This window comes from Borostomias antarcticus, assembly GCF_949987555.1.
Source record: "Borostomias antarcticus genome assembly, chromosome: 18".
NCBI lineage: Eukaryota > Metazoa > Chordata > Actinopteri > Stomiiformes > Stomiidae > Borostomias > Borostomias antarcticus.
In genome coordinates, this window is record NC_140251.1 from 19,421,874 (window position 1) to 19,438,652 (window position 16,779).

The 16,779-nt window shown below is 46.3% G+C and overlaps 1 protein-coding gene across 1 annotated transcript in view; it reads right to left on the reverse strand.

The window, feature by feature from the left end:
- Positions 1-892: 892 nt before the first annotated feature.
- mtss1la (MTSS I-BAR domain containing 2a) overlaps positions 893-16,779 on the reverse strand; it is a gene marked incomplete at both ends in the record, with an annotated part of 23,192 nt that continues 7,305 nt past the window's right edge. The window contains 12 exons of the mRNA XM_084452865.1: positions 893-1,698; positions 2,214-2,379; positions 2,672-2,848; positions 3,224-3,382; positions 3,520-3,594; positions 4,050-4,182; positions 4,427-4,524; positions 7,092-7,199; positions 10,557-10,714; positions 12,190-12,264; positions 12,725-12,816; positions 12,993-13,077. Of these exons, the coding sequence (XP_084308991.1) occupies positions 893-1,698; positions 2,214-2,379; positions 2,672-2,848; positions 3,224-3,382; positions 3,520-3,594; positions 4,050-4,182; positions 4,427-4,524; positions 7,092-7,199; positions 10,557-10,714; positions 12,190-12,264; positions 12,725-12,816; positions 12,993-13,077 (2,132 nt within the window). The remainder of the gene's footprint in view (positions 1,699-2,213; positions 2,380-2,671; positions 2,849-3,223; positions 3,383-3,519; positions 3,595-4,049; positions 4,183-4,426; positions 4,525-7,091; positions 7,200-10,556; positions 10,715-12,189; positions 12,265-12,724; positions 12,817-12,992; positions 13,078-16,779) is intronic.

The following is a 16,779-nucleotide window of genomic DNA, read 5'->3' on the forward strand; positions in this document are numbered from 1 at the left end:
CAGAAAGATCTCTGGTGCCCTCACCTGTCTTGTCAGATACTGCAGTCATGAATCATGATGGATACACACTTAATCCATGACAACGGTCTCAATCCCAGATCAGTTCGTACATGTTCTAAGACAGGACGTGGACTGTGGGTGGTTCTCCGCGTGTTCATTCCGCTGACCGTGCACAACCCATCTCATAGTGACAAAACGGTACAGACAAAAACAAGTACAGAAAAAAAGTCCACATTTGTTTTACAATAAAAAGTTAGTTTAATTGCAGAATATATTGGCAGTACAGTACAGCAATAAAAACACTGCTGTATTGCTCACTATCTTACACGACTTTGACATACTGTAGCTCAGACGTGATGTACAGGTGCTGTTCAGCTTAAGGGACACAGGATACAGAACGGGTCATGGCGAGGATACGAGACGACACACACACACACACACACACACACACACACACAGGCTCACAGAGCACTGGACCTCATCACCTCAACAGACAGGCGTCTAATAGAAGCACGATAATACAGACCGAGATATAGACATACATACACACACACACACACACACACACACACACACACACAGCCTTCAGCCCCTATAGGGCGGTTGTCGTCTGAGGCTGGACACGGCCACCGAGCTCACTCACAGGGAATACGACAAAAATAAACGTTACTTTAGAGTACGCAATTATACATACAGGACCCAGTCCATGGCTATTCATGTGGTCCAGCTTCACACAGAAACACCGGCCATCTTCCCTTTCAGTTCCATGTCGTCTTTTTGTGGGGTAGACGTGTGTTTCTCTTGTCGCTGTGGAGTTTCAGCGTGTTAGTAAGGGCCTGGTAGTTGGGGGGGGGCGGGTTGTTGGGGGGGGGGGTGTGGTCGGTCCTGCAGGCTACCATAGTATCCTGGGAGCAGACCTATCGTTAGAGACCGCCCTGCGAAGCCTCACCCCCCGACGTATGGACACCAGAACGTCCTCTCCCTCCTGGGGGGCTGGGGCTGGCTGCGGCAAGGGCTGGAGCTGAGGCCAGGCCTGGGAGGCCGGCTCCCCGAGGAGGCAGGGGAAGGGGAACTGCCCCTCCCCCAGGGCGCGGGCGCTGGCGGCCAGCTCGCCGATCTTCTCCACCAGGCTGTGGCGGTTGGCGGCCAGGAGGGGGTCCTCCTCGGCCCCCTGGGCCGAACCCTGCTGGGCGTACGCGACCCTGTCCGGCCCTCCGCCGGACCCCCAGGCGGGGCCCGCGTCGGGAAGGCTGAGGCGTTTGGGGGAGGCCCTCATGTACTCCAGAGCGGAGGGGTCGTCTCCGTACAGATACTCGTCGCTGCCTGTCCGCTGGCCGGGGCTGGGGTAGCCCCCCGGGGAGTCCGGCACGGTGGGGGTCTTCACCGGGACGATGGGGGGGCGGATGGGGATGGGCCCGGCGTTGGAAGGGGTGCGCCTCACTCCGGGCTTGGAGGACGGGGTCCGGCGGATGGTGGCGGTGCCGGAGGTGATGACCCCTCCCCCGTTGGCGTTCGTGGCCCCCGGGGGGCTCTTCCCGGCGGGCAGGCCGGCGGTGCTGGCCGGCCTCTTGGTCTGGATCATGCGCCGGTAGTTCTGGGCGATGTTGCTGTGGCGAGGGATGGTGGACGACTTGTCGAAGTCCGTCCGGCCCTCTCCGTCTGCGTCGCCGTTCAGAGAGTAGCACTCATAGTCCGAACCTGGACAGGGGAGGCACAAGGGAGGGTCAGCGGAGCGTGCACTACTCAGAACCTCATCGGTGCAGACCAGAGTGGACAGGGCCGTCACTATAGCAGCCCCCAGACTCTGGAATAGCCCCCCCCCCCCACATTAGAGCAGCCCAGACTCTCGTAGCATTCAAGTCCCTCCTCAAAACCCATCTCTTCTCCCTCACTTTTGATTAGACTTTCTGCCTGCCCCCCTGGTAACCCAATTGTTGCCATTTTAGTTCCTTTGACTTTTTTTGCTGCACTTTTTATTTTTATTTTGTAGTCTGTCTTTGTACTTATCTGTATTTGCACTACTTATGCTTTTGGATTTATATCTTTTGCTTTTGCCGTATCTGTACAGCACTTTGGTTCAGCCACAGCTGTTTGTAAATGTGCTATAGAAATAAAGTTGACTTGACTTGACTTCTTGATTCTATAAAGGCTGATTAAGTGACTTTGTGCGATCTGCATTAGTGTGTGTGTGTGTGTGTGTGTGTGTGTGTTACCCTGTGAGGGGATGGTGTCCTCTGAGCAGGAGGGGGTGTTGGTCTGGGTGCTGTAGCCACTGGAGTACTGCAGGGAGTCTCTGCTGCTCTTCTGCAGCTCCATGCCCAGACCCCGCGTCAGCACCATGGCCAGCGTGCTGGCCGCTGGGGAGATGGGCTCGCCGTGCTGACGCACACACACACGCACACACACACACACACACGCACACACACACACACACACACACACACACAGGGAAATAGACAAGACACATTTACTGTACAAGCATGATTGAACAATGGCAGCAGAAACATTAATCATTTTCCCAATTTATTGAAGAGATAGGTTTTTTTTTTTAATGTTTTTTTTTTTTTACAGTAGTCCAGTCTGATCATTGCAGTGTGCATGTGTGTGTGTGCATGTATGAGTGTCCATGTGTGTGAGTGTGTGTGTGTGTGTGTGTGTGTGTGTGTCCTACCTTGGCAGCCATAGTCGCTGGGGCAACTCTCATCTTGTGTGGGTCATCTGCGTGTATCCCAGCGTACCCCTTGGGGCTGGGCGGGGCTTCCTGCTCCCTCATCCTATCCAGAGACTCCCTCCTCCTCTGCAGGGTGGCGGCCACTGACGGCTCGTAGGAGCTCGTCTTGGACCAATCCTGTGACGGCAGGCGCAGCAATGAGGAAGTAAACTCACCGGTGACAGAGGAAGTGGCCTTGTCCACCATCCGGCAATTTGAGAGCCATTTCCCCCGTAGTAGGGTGGACACTGGGCGGTCAGAGGGGCTTCTGATAAGCAGGTTAAATGCTCGGTGGCCAGAATGTGACGTCACTATGAGTTAAGCCGGCTAAGTTTGCCACATCTTTCTAGATCTGGAAACTGTGCCTGATGGAGAACAGATTTAATAAGTAGGTCCTGATGGGGTTAATATTTACACATCGGGAGCTAGGCAGGTGGAAAGAAGCGAAGAAAACATCAACTTAATAAACGAGAGAGGCAACGTAAAAAGGAGGAAGTGCAAATGAAAACAAACCTTCCAGCTAGGAACCTTTGATGTGGGTGAGGGGGTGTTGGGTCCGGGGGAGCGGTTAAATGTGGGGGACGCAGGGAGTATGACAGAGAGAGGCCGGATGGAGCCAGCGTGAGGAGAGAAAGCAGCGCGGAACGTGCCGAAGGATGAGCATGAGCCAAACTGCGGAACGGACAGACCAGTCTGAGTCAAAACCACCAACACTGCTTATCGACCACTGTGTGTGTGTGTGTGTGTGTGTGTGTGTGTGTGTGTGTGTGTGTGTTTGTGTGTGTGTGTGTGTGTGTGTGTGTACTAACCGCGGTGGGAGAGTTGCTCTCGCTGACAGACTGGCAGGTTTCTGACGCCTCCGAGGAGGCTGAGCTAGTGGACTTCTGTAGGAGGAGGGAGGGAGGGAGGGAGGGAGGGAGAGATGGATGAACAGAGCAGAGGAGAGGAACCAGCCAGAGAGATGGATGTGACGGTGAGAGAGAGAAAGAGAGAGATAGAGGAGGGGTTTGGACAGAGCGCGGGTTGAAGAGAGACATCTCGGCGGAGTAGAACAACAGTAGATTGCGCTCCCAGCATGCATCATTGCATCACGGCGAGGCCCTGATGTTGTTACAGAACCGGCGCAGGGCGTGAGTCAGCGGTCCGTGGGCGTCTGCCCCGGTTCTGTTCCACTCCTCGCGGGCCGGGCCGCAGAACTAACCGCATCAGAATCTCATTTTGGACTGATGCGTCTGGACCCAGGCCCGCGGGCGGGGGGCGTGAGGGCGGGGCCGGCGCCGTCAGGGGGGGGGCGGGCGAGGGGCGGGGTTGCAGTCGGGGTTCGGGGTCGGCGCCGTACCTGGCTGGTGATGTCAGAAGGCATGGGCGACGGGGGCTTGGAGTGGGCGTTGGCGTCCTGGGAGATGAAGCCCGAGTCGTGGGAGGAGACACTGCTGAGGCGGTGGGCGCCGGAGGAGGGCATCTGGAGCAGGCTGGGGGGGGGGGTGGGGGGGGAGGAGTCAACACGCAGCTCAAGGAACAGTGAAAGTGTGATCTGTTCTTCCACACCCACAACGCCGGATGGAGAGTTGTTTCCCCCCTTTACATCTCTCCACCTGTCATCCCTCTCATCCCTCTCTCTCTCGTCTCTCTTACCCTCTCCCCTCTTTCTAATTCCTCTCCCTCTCTCTCTCCTCTCCCTCCCTCTCTCTCCCCCCTTCTCTCTCTCTCTCATACCTGCACATGCTGCTCTTCCTGGACCCGGCGCTGCTGGGGGAGGAGGGTGGAGTCTGGTAGGACCAGCTGAAGTCTGAGCCCTTCAGGTCCCGGATCACCTTGAGACAACAACAACAACGTTGTCAACAACAATATCCACACAGCAGAGTTACACACAAGGTCATGATTTCACTCTTCGCTTAACCTAGTTATCGGTTTAGAAACCAGGAGGTGAGATTGGAGCTACTGACCCCTCTACAAGTATAGTAATAGTAGTAGTTATAGTAATATTAGTAAAGTAATAGTACTAGTTATAGTAATAGTTGTAGTTATAGTAATAGTAGTAGTTATAGTAATAGTTGTAGTTATAGTAATAGTATAGTAATAGTAGTAGTTATAGTAATAGTAGTAGTTATAGTAATAGTTGTAGTTATAGTAATAGTAGTAGTTATAGTAATAGTAGTAGTTATAGTAATATTAGTATAGTAATAGTTGTAGTTATAGTAATAGTTGTAGTTATAGTAATAGTAGTAGTTATAGTAATAGTAGTAGTTATAGTAATTGTTGTAGTTATAGTAATAGTAGTAGTTATAGTAATAGTAATAGTTGTAGTTATAGTAATAGTAGTAGTTATATTAATAGTAGTAGTTATAGTAATAGTAGTAGTTATAGTAATAGTAGTAGTTATATTAATTGTTGTAGTTATAGTAATAGTAGTAGTTATAGTAATAGTTGTCGTTATAGTAATAGTAATAGTAGTAGTTATAGTAATAGTAGTAGTTATTGTAATAGTTGTCGTTATAGTAATAGTAGTAGTTATAGTAATAGTAGTAGTTATAGTAATAGTAGTAGTTAAAGTAATAGTTGTAGTTATAGTAATAGTAATAGTAGTAGTTATAGTAATAGTAGTAGTTATAGTAATAGTAGTAGTTATAGTAATAGTAGTAGTTATAGTAATAGTTGTAGTTATAGTAATAGTAGTAGTTATAGTAATATAAGTAGTTATAGTAATAGTTGTAGTTATAGTAATAGTAATAGTTGTAGTTATAGTAATAGTAGTAGTTATATTAGTAGTAGTAGTTATAGTAATAGTAGTAGTTATAGTAATATTAGTATAGTACTAGTAGTAGTTATAGTAATAGTAGTAGTTATATTAATAGTAGTAGTTATAGCAGTAGTAATAGTTATAGTAATAGTAGTAGTTATAGTAATAGTTGTAGTTATAGTAATAGTAGTAGTTATAGTAATATTAGTAGTTATAGTAATAGTAATAGTTATAGTAATAGTTGTAGTTATAGTAATAGTAATAGTTGTAGTTATAGTAATAGTAGTAGTTATATTATTAGTAGTAGTTATAGTAATAGTAGTAGTTATAGTAATAGTAGTAGTTATAGTAATAGTAGTAGTTATAGTAATAGTTGTAGTTATAGTAATAGTAGTAGTTATAATAATAGTTGTAGTTATTGTAATAGTAGTAGTTATAGTAATAGTATAGTAATAGCAGTAGTTATAGTAAAAGTAGTAGTTATAGTAATAGTAGTAGTTATAGTAATAGTTGTAGTTATAGTAATAGTAGTAGTTATAGTAATAGTAGTAGTTATAGTAATAGTTGTAGTTATAGTAATAGTAATAGTAATAGTAGTAGTTATAGTAATAGTAGTAGTTATAATAATAGTTGTAGTTATAGTAATAGTAGTAGTTATAGTAATAGTATAGTAATAGTAGTAGTTATAGTAAAAATAGTAGTTATAGTAATAGTAGTAGTTATAGTATTAGTAGTAGTTATAGTAATAGTAGTAGTTATAGTAATAGTTGTAGTTATAGTAATAGTAGTAGTTATAGTAATAGTTGTAGTTATAATAATAGTTGTAGTTATAGTAATAGTATAGTAATAGTAGTAGTTATAGTAATAGTAGTAGTTATAGTAATAGTTGTAGTTATAGTAATAGTAGTAGTTATAGTAATAGTAATAGTTATAGTAATAGTAGTATAGTAATAGTAGTAGTTATAGTAATAGTACTAGTTATAGTAATAGTACTAGTTATAGTAATAGTAGTAGTTATAGTAATAGTAGTAGTTATAGTAATATTAGTATAGTAATAGTAGTAGTAATAGTAATAGTTGTAGTTATAGTAATAGTAGTAGTTTTGGAAGTAGTAGTAGAAGTATACATCTACTTATAAACACATTCGGTGTTTCAATGCTGTTGCTTAAGTTTATATAGTCTATGGGACCAGTTGAATGCTGCCTTGTGAGGCTGTAGGTGTGCCTCTCTGGTTATGTGAGGGTCGTGTACCTGCTCACTAGCGGGGGGCAGTTTGTGAGGGTCGTGTACCTGCTCACTAGCGGGGGGCAGTTTGTGAGGGTCGTGTACCTGCTCACTAGCGGGGGGCAGTTTGTGAGGGTCGTGTACCTGCTCACTAGCGGGGGGCAGTTTGTGAGGGTCGTGTACCTGCTCACTAGCGGGGGGCAGTTTGTGAGGGTCGTGTACCTGCTCACTAGCGGGGGGCAGTTTGTGAGGGTCGTGTACCTGCTCACTAGCGGGGGGCAGTTTGTGAGGGTCGTGTACCTGCTCACTAGCGGGGGGCAGTTTGTGAGGGTCGTGTACCTGCTCACTAGCGGGGGGCAGTTTGTGAGGGTCGTGTACCTGCTCACTAGCAGGGGGCAGTTTGTGAGGGTCGTGTACCTGCTCACTAGCGGGGGGCAGTTTGTGAGGGTCCTCGGTCAGGGCGGTGAGGTCATCAACGATGGCCTGCAGGTGAATGGTCTCTCCCAGCATGGCGATCTCTCCGTTCTGGAGGGTGACAAGAGAGGACGTGCTGAAGGTCGCAGGCGGTGTCAAAGGTCATATGGTCACAGCTCCTCAGTCTCCTTCCCTCCCTCCCTCCCTTTCAGAAAGAACTTTTGATGTGTAACATAGGTCAAAGGTTAACTCAGGAAAGGAAGGATTATTCAAAGGGAACCGCAATGTAAAATTTACAGTATAAGGCCCCATTTGTGTTTCTCAATGCACCCTTCCTTGCTTCCCTGCTGGAGGTAATCTCCGCTCTAACGTGAACGAGTAGCTGTAATCATTTTTAGAGAATTCAAACGGGGCTCTTAAGCAGTAGTTTGGTATTCAGCATCATAAGCCCTGTTATAAGGTTATTTATGATCATATACAATAACAATACGACTGTGCACTCTGGAGATATCAGTGCTCATTGCTCATGTCACAGCTAAGTACATAATGGATCTCTATGGGCACATTAAGGGCCTTGGAGAGGGACACAATGCTTCTCTATGGGCGTATACATTGTGTACTTAGCTGTGACATGAGCTTATATACTTACTGTACGCCTACAACCCAATCTTGGGCACATGCCACACAATGGTTCTCCAGGCATCCCGGTCTAGGGGACACTTTCTCCAGCTGTCCCCAAGTGTGTCCAGACCAAGTCATTCTGTGACATGATCGACGAGCGCTAACATCTCAAGACCGCAAAGTCTGTCAAATCTCTATATGGACCGTGGCATATGAGCGTAAATAACCTCATAACTGGGCTTGTGACGCTTAAAGGACAATTCTCGTTTTTGACAACCTGGGGCCTCATTTATAAACGTTGCGTAAGTACAAAAGCGTGCGTAACCCATGCTGAGCAACTTTCTACGCAACTTTCGGTATTTATAAAAAACGAGCTTAACGATAAGTTGGCGGAAGGTGTGCGTAACTCTACGCACACTTCGACCCTCCTGTAACTACGATAAGCACGTTTCTGGAGAAAGGGGAAAACGCGACTCCGATGGCAGAGGGATGAAACTCGGGAAAGTCTGCGAAACACATGACATATTGAATAATAAATACATCGGTCGCTGCAAGAAACCCTCCAATGTGTCACACAGTTTAAACGGAATCAATCGCCACCGTAGCCTAATCACGAAATAATGTCAGCATTGCTTTGGATGTGTCTGTGAATTGACCCATTTGTGTCATAAATAATATAATGTTATGTTGTAGGCCTATTCATTTATAGGCTATCCCGTGAAGCATCACGGGCAGTAGCCTATGAATAAAAGCCACATTACATTGATAACACAACACGACACGAGCCTATAGGCTTATCATAGTAATGATTCCATATGTCGATAGCCTACAACTATAAGGCCTATACCGCACCAAACAAATGTTGCATTCGGCGTTGAAGTATATTTATTCAGTTAATCATTTATTTAGTTAATTATTCGTATGTTTAATTATCCACCTATTCATTCGTTAATATATGTATGTATTTATAGCCTATATTTGATTAGGCTTTAATGTAAACCCGAATGACCACTGAGGCAAGCCGCAATTATAATGATGTTGAGCGGTGAATGGAAATGTCCTACTTGAGGCAACTGTAGGCTACATTAGGCTATATTGTACATCATCATATATCCTCATATTGTCTTATGATTGTCATGTAGAAGGCATACGAGGAATGTGGGCCTAAAAACGCATGTCATCCCAATGCTCACATGCTTTGGTAGAATTAGCTGTGCGCAAAACAGCGCATGGAGGTGATGCGTCTCCAAGTTGTAAGAACACAAGGGAGCAAGTTAGATTATTAATTTGCCGAATCGTCATGTGTGTAGCTATAATGACGCTTTATAGAATCACATGAAACTCATCCATGGACCCCATATATTTACAAGACCTCGATACAGGCACTGATATAGCTGGATTATAGTAGGCCATGACGCACGGGGCCTTGGATATGCCGGGACTTGGCACAGATGTTCTAATATGTGCTTGGCTATCCCGCAACATCCATTAGAACACGCAGCTTCTATATGCCTACAGAATGTTTTGAGAAAGTATGTGAAATGCATGATATCCCGGAAAATACACAAATTGGCTGCTGCAAAGAACCCTCAGATCTGTCGTACAGTTAAATTGGGGATACTTGCCTTAAGTAGTCACTATAGGCCTACATGTTTGCATTGTTATGGATGTCATTGTAAATTGACCCGTTTATACGTTGATAAGTTAGGCATTTTATTCATGGGCCACCCTGTGAAGCATTAGATGACGTGCAATATAGATCCAAACCCCATTACCCATGCAACAACACTATAGGCTTATAATGATTATCAGTTTGGATATAAGCAGCCACCTAATAAGGCCTACAGCACTAAACGAATGCCAATATAACCTGCATGATAGATAATTCATTATAATCTAAATGGGACCACTCAGGCCTAACAGGTGCTCTTATCAGTCATGCACATGTGAAATCATCGTTCCGAAAAGATCCTTTTGCGGCGTCTCTACCTCGTTGACCAATACCTCCACCTCGCATCGGTAAAATGTATCTTTCTCTTTCTGCCTATTGCACTCGGCTCCATTGTCGTTGCATATGTATTAGGGGCGTATCACTGACCATTTATAGGCAATTGTGGGCATTAATTGGGGTGTGATCAGAACGCGCTTTCACGTGCGCCAAGTTAAGTGTTAATTGTGATTTATAAAGGGCAGCTGGCGTAGGCGTGCCTGAGTGAACATGGGTTGTGATACGCAGCGTTTTATAAATCGGAGATTTTTTGTGCGTATATTTTAGTAATCACTTAGCTAAGCTAACTTAGTTACGTGGATTCTACGCAACGTTTATAAATGAGGCCCCTGGACCTTATTTACGACATATTATAAGACGTTTGACTCACCGAGATCACTTTGGTGTAGTTCGGAGGCATGTAGAAGAAATGTAAAATCCAGCGCGAGCCAGTATATCCATGTAATGGCGGCGGACTGGGCACCGAGAATGCAGTTTCTAAAAATCTATTTTCTGCCACGAAACGGTTGTTTTCATCAATCTGTCTTTATGAATCGCTAGTTGTGCTTACATAGAGCATAGGCCTGTTGTGGTTGTTCACATGCCTCTGTAATATGATCTTTAGAAACCTCTTTAGACACGAAATAGCTTCCTCACTTGCTCCAGCACGCATGCGCACAGCGTGCTGGAGCAACGATTGCGCGCTGTGCACATGCGTGCTGGAGCAAGTGAGGAAGATATTTCGTTTCGAAAGACGTTTCTAAAGATCATATTACAGAGGCATGTGAACAACCACAACAGGCCTACGCTGTTGTGAGCATTGTCCTTTAACGGCAAACGCTTCCTGGTGAGTCTCTCACCACCACGGGCTGCAGCAGGGAAATGAAGGAGCAGTAGCGCCCCCTTTCCTCCAGGAGGGCTCGGCGCACCGCCTGTCTCTCCGTCTCCTCCATCAGCAGGTACATGTCGCTGACGTCCTGCATGGCGTTGTCCAGCTGGGGGCGCAGGTTACCCCTGCCTGAGGGGGGGGGTCAAAGGTCAGAAATTAGGACAGGAGAGGAACGTGGAGAGGGAGAGGGGGGTGATGACCGGTGGGGAGTTTGGAACTAGTATTAGTTGTAGTTATAGTAATAGTAGTAGTTATAGTAATAGTAGTAGTTATAGTAATATTAGTATAGTACTAGTAGTAGTTATAGTAATAGTAGTAGTTATAATAATAGTTGTAGTTATAGTCATAGTAGTAGTTATAGTAATAGTAGTAGTAATAGTAGTAGTTATAGTAATAGTAGTAGTAATAGTAGTAGTTATAGTAATAGTTGTAGTTATAGTAATAGTAGTAGTTATAGTAATAGTAGTAGTTATAGTAATAGTTGTAGTTATAGTAATAGTAATAGTAGTAGTTATAGTAATAGTAGTAGTTATAGTAATAGTAGTAGTTATAGTAATATTAGTATAGTAATAGTAGTAGTTATAGTAATAGTAGTAGTTATAGTAATATTAGTATAGTAATAGTAGTAGTTATAGTAATAGTAGACCGGTGGAGAGTTTGGACCGGCGCGACTAAACGGTCACACACACACACACACACCGTCACATGACTCAGCGTGTAAATGAAGGAGAGACCACTACGTGAAGTTACAATGTAGCAATATCAGATCACATGACCGGATGGAGATACAACAACTACTCTTGATGATCCTCGGGTCAGTTTGGTCAAGAACAGATGAGCACGCCAGCGGTCACTACGACGGCCGGCCGACATGACAGACATGACAGACATGACAGACATGACAGACATGACAGGCTGAGACTTGAGATGCAGACAGAGAGATGGGAGTTTATAACGGTGAGCAGACTCTCACGCATACAACATACTGTTTAGATGGGGACATACAGTGATGCAGACTCCCACACACACACACACGCACACACACACACACACACACACACACACACACACACACACACACACCGATCCAGACCATGACTGCCGTAGGTGTTTAATGAATTATGACATGCAGTCAGTGCACATCCAGACATGCATGAGAGCACAGCAGCGCACATACCTAGCAGCTCTACAGCCAGCCAGGGAAGAGAGACCAAACGAGAGAGAACAGAGGAGAGACAGCGGGGGGAGGCAGGGAGAGACAGAGAGAACAGCCGGAGAGACCGGCGTTAAACCAATGCCAGTAACAAGTAAGCAAACTGCTGAAAGGGGAGATAGTTTGAATTCAAAGCAGGAATCTAAAAGATTCAGGCGAACTTGTCAGAACACCAACTGAAGGTTGCAGCAGTACCGCCGATGGCCACTAGAAACCCACGGCGCTGCAGTACATATTCTTGTCACTAGATGGCGCCATCTCACTGGGTAGACAACACTATGACGTCACAATGAAATCTCAGACGGTTTCAACTAGAGGTTTTACGGTCTACTAGTCAATCCCTGCTCCCTCAGCCAATCAGATGCTGTCGTTGGGCAGAGTTGGATCTCACCTTTGCGGGCCTTCTTCTGGAGTTTCATGGTGTCTGAGGACTTCCTCTTGATCTCCTGGCGAGACCGCTTGTACTCTGAGCCGAACACACACATGCACACACACACGTGCGCACACACACACACACAAACAAACATATATTATTACTTATCTAGGAAAAGAACAGTCCCTACTAATCACAGTGAGATAAATACATGTATATATGTGTGTGTGTGTGTGTGTGTGTGTGTGTGTGTGTGTGTGTTCCATATATTTGAAAGCCTAGGTCACGTATACAAGTATGCCAGGAGTGGTCTGAACATCGCTGGCATGGAAAAAAGCAAACTTTGTTAAATATTGCTCTGTGTCAGCTGTCATGGGCAGCCTTGCTGTGTGGAGAAGAAGGTTGTTTGTGTATCCTTGAGTGTTCTGGAACTGTCTTGCTCTATTATATTTGATTCCCTGATAGCTGTAATTGAATTTGTGGAATCAAATAAAGTATTCAATGTGTGTGTGTGTGTGTGTGTGTGTGTGTGTGTGTGTGTCCGGTCCCTCACCTTTGGCGTGGTCTTTGTCGAGCTGGTTAGCTGTCTTCTTCCACTCCTCTATCCGGTCCTGGAGAGGAGTGACCAGCCCTTCCATAAGGGCACTGAGGAGGAGGAGGAGGAGGAGGAGGAGAGAAGGAGGTGGGAAGAGATGGAGGGAGGGAGACGGAGAGAGAGAGGGAGGTTAAGGAAGACAGAAATACCGCTTAGGACAGGAAACACGAGTTGTACAGCAGGAGGAGGCGGGAGGAGGAGGAGGAGGAGGAAGAGCGTAGCCTACTTGGTGAAGTGGCGTAATTTGGTCTCGATGCTTCGGTGCCGCATGCACATCCTGGTCAGAGCTGAGCCGATGTCTCTGGTGGCCCCTGAGAGAGAGAGAGAGAGAGAGAGAGAGAGAGAGAGAGGGAGGGAGAGAGAGAGGGAGAGAGAGAGAGAGAGAGAGAGAGAGGGAGAGAGAGACAGAGAGAGAGGGAGAGACAGAGAGAGAGAGAGACAGAGAGAGAGAGAGGGAGAGAGAGAGGGAGAGAGACAGACAGAGAGAGAGGGAGAGAGAGGGAGAGAGAGAGAGAGAGGGAGAGAGAGAGAGGTGTCATTAAACAGAGTCGTGCAATGACCCTCAAACACCTGTAACCAAATCAAATCAGGAGGTCCGAAGCCTTGAGGCCATCTTGGTCTCATCAGATCAAGGTTGTAGCCAGGGAGGAGGGAGAGCGAGCCACTAGGGGGCGCCACTGTCCTTTATTGGGGGTGATTTAATAATAAAGGGGACTTTTAGTCATCATACCAGCTCAGGCCGGTGAAGGGTACAGCAGGCTATCCGACTCCATCCCTGAAGGCTAAATACACCGACAGTATCCGCCTCCCTCATCCTTAACATCATCCACCTCCCTCATCTAGAACATGATCCACCTCCCTCATCTGGAACATGATCCACCTCCCTCATCTGGAACATGATCCACCTCCCTCATCTAGAACATGATCCACCTCCCTCATCTAGAACATGATCCACCTCCCTCATCTGGAACATGATCCACCTCCTCATCTAGAACATGATCCACCTCCCTCATCTGGAACATGATCATGATCCACCTCCCTCATCTAGAACATGATCCACCTCCCTCATCTAGAACATGATCCACCTCCCTCATCTAGAACATGATCCACCTCCCTCATCTAGAACATGATCCACCTCCCTCATCTAGAACATGATCATGATCCACCTCCCTCATCTAGAACATGATCCACCTCCCTCATCTAGAACATGATCCACCTCCCTCATCTAGAACATGATCCACCTTCCTCATCTAGAACATGATCCACCTCCCTCATCTAGAACATGATCATGATCCACCTCCCTCATCTAGAACATGATCCACCTCCCTCATCTAGAACATGATCCACCTCCCTCATCTAGAACATGATCCACCTCCCTCATCTAGAACATGATCCACCTCCCTCATCTAGAACATGATCATGATCCACCTCCCTCATCTAGAACATGATCCACCTCCCTCATCTAGAACATGATCCACCTCCCTCATCTAGAACATGATCCACCTTCCTCATCTAGAACATGATCCACCTCCCTCATCTAGAACATGATCATGATCCACCTCCCTCATCTAGAACATGATCCACCTCCCTCATCTGGAACATGATCCACCTCCCTCATCTAGAACATGATCCACCTCCCTCATCTAGAACATGATCCACCTCCCTCATCTAGAACATGACCCACCTCCCTCATCTAGAACATGATCATGATCCACCTCCCTCATCTAGAACATGATCCACCTCCCTCATCTAGAACATGATCCACCTCCCTCATCTGGAACATGATCCACCTCCCTCATCTGGAACATGATCCACCTCCCTCATCTAGAACATGATCCACCTCCCTCATCTAGAACATGATCCACCTCCCTCATCTAGAACATGATCCACCTCCCTCATCTAGAACATGATCCACCTCCCTCATCTAGAACATGATCCACCTCCCTCATCTAGAACATGATCCACCTCCCTCCTCTAGAACATGATCCACCTCCCTCATCTAGAACATGATCATGATCCACCTCCCTCATCTAGAACATGATCCACCTCCCTCATCTAGAACATGATCCACCTCCCTCATCTAGAACATGATCCACCTCCCTCCTCTAGAACATGATCCACCTCCCTCATCTAGAACATGATCCACCTGTTCCACCTCCCTCATCTGGAACATGACCCACCTCCCTCATCTAGAACATGATCCACCTGTTCCACCTCCCTCATCTGGAACATGATCCACCTCCCTCCTCTAGAACATGATCCACCTCCCTCATCTAGAACATTATCCACCTGTTCCACCTCCCTCATCTGGAACATGATCCACCTCCCTCATCTAGAACATGATCCACCTGTTCCACCTCCCTCATCTGGAACATGATCCACCTCCCTCATCTAGAACCTGATCCACCTCCCTCATCTAGAACATGATCCACCTCCCTCATCTAGAACATGATCATGATCCACCTACCTCATCTAGAACATGATCCACCTCCCTCATCTAGAACATGATCCACCTCCCTCATCTAGAACATGATCCACCTCCCTCATCTAGAACATGATCCACCTCCCTCATCTGGAACCTGATCCACCTCCCTCCTCTAGAACATGATCCACCTCCCTCATCTAGAACATGATCCACCTCCTCATCTAGAACATGATCCACCTCCCTCATCTAGAACATGATCCACCTCCCTCATCTAGAACATGATCCACCTCCCTCATCTGGAACATGATCCACCTCCCTCATCTATAACATGATCCACCTCCTCATCTAGAACATGATCCACCTCCCTCATCTAGAACATGATCATGATCCACCTACCTCATCTAGAACATGATCATGATCCACCTCCCTCATCTAGAACACGATCCACCTCCCTCATCTAGAACATGATCCACCTCCTCATCTAGAACATGATCCACCTCCCTCATCTAGAACATGATCCACCTCCCTCATCTGGAACATGATCCACCTCCCTCATCTAGAACATGATCCACCTCCCTCATCTAGAACATGATCCACCTGCCTCATCTGGATCATGATCCACCTCCCTCATCTGGAACATGATCCACCTCCCTCATCTAGAACATGATCCACCTCCCTCATCTGGAACATGATCCACCTCCCTCATCTAGAACATGATCCACCTCCCTCATCTGGAACATGATCATGATCCACCTCCCTCATCTAGAACATGATCCACCTCCCTCATCTAGAACATGATCCACCTCCCTCATCTAGAACATGATCCACCTCCCTCATCTAGAACATGATCCACCTCCCTCATCTAGAACATGATCCACCTCCCTCATCTAGAACATGATCCACCTCCCTCATCTAGAACATGATCCACCTCCCTCATCTAGAACATGATCCACCTCCCTCATCTAGAACATGATCCACCTCCCTCCTCTAGAACATGATCCACCTCCCTCATCTAGAACATGATCCACCTCCCTCATCTAGAACATGATCCACCTCCCTCATCTAGAACATGATCCACCTCCCTCATCTAGAACATGATCATGATCCACCTCCCTCATCTAGAACATGATCCACCTCCCTCATCAACACACGTGTGTTCAGCCGCCCACATTAACACACCGTCACTGCAACTAACTCTGAGTTGCTGTACTTTTCCTCTCTACTCCAGAGTAATTAAAATGTGGTGTCAGGCCCTGAGCCTCAGGCTGGGCTGACCTGGGGGAATCTGGGACACGTAGGGTTAATCTGGAGGAGTCAGACAGCACGCTTTTCTGATGGCTGTTTCTGAGTGTGCATTAAATGTCTTTCTTTAAATGTGTGTGTGTGTGTGTGTGTTAGTATGTGTGTGGTGTGTATGTACTGTACGTGTGTGTGTGTTTATGTGTGTGTGTGTATGTGTGTGTATGTGTTTGTATATATGTATGTATGTATGTGTGTGTGTGTGTGTATGTGTGTGTTTGTGTATATGTGTGTGTGGAAATGTGTGTGTGTGTGTGTGTTTGTATATGTATGTGTGTGTATGTAGGTG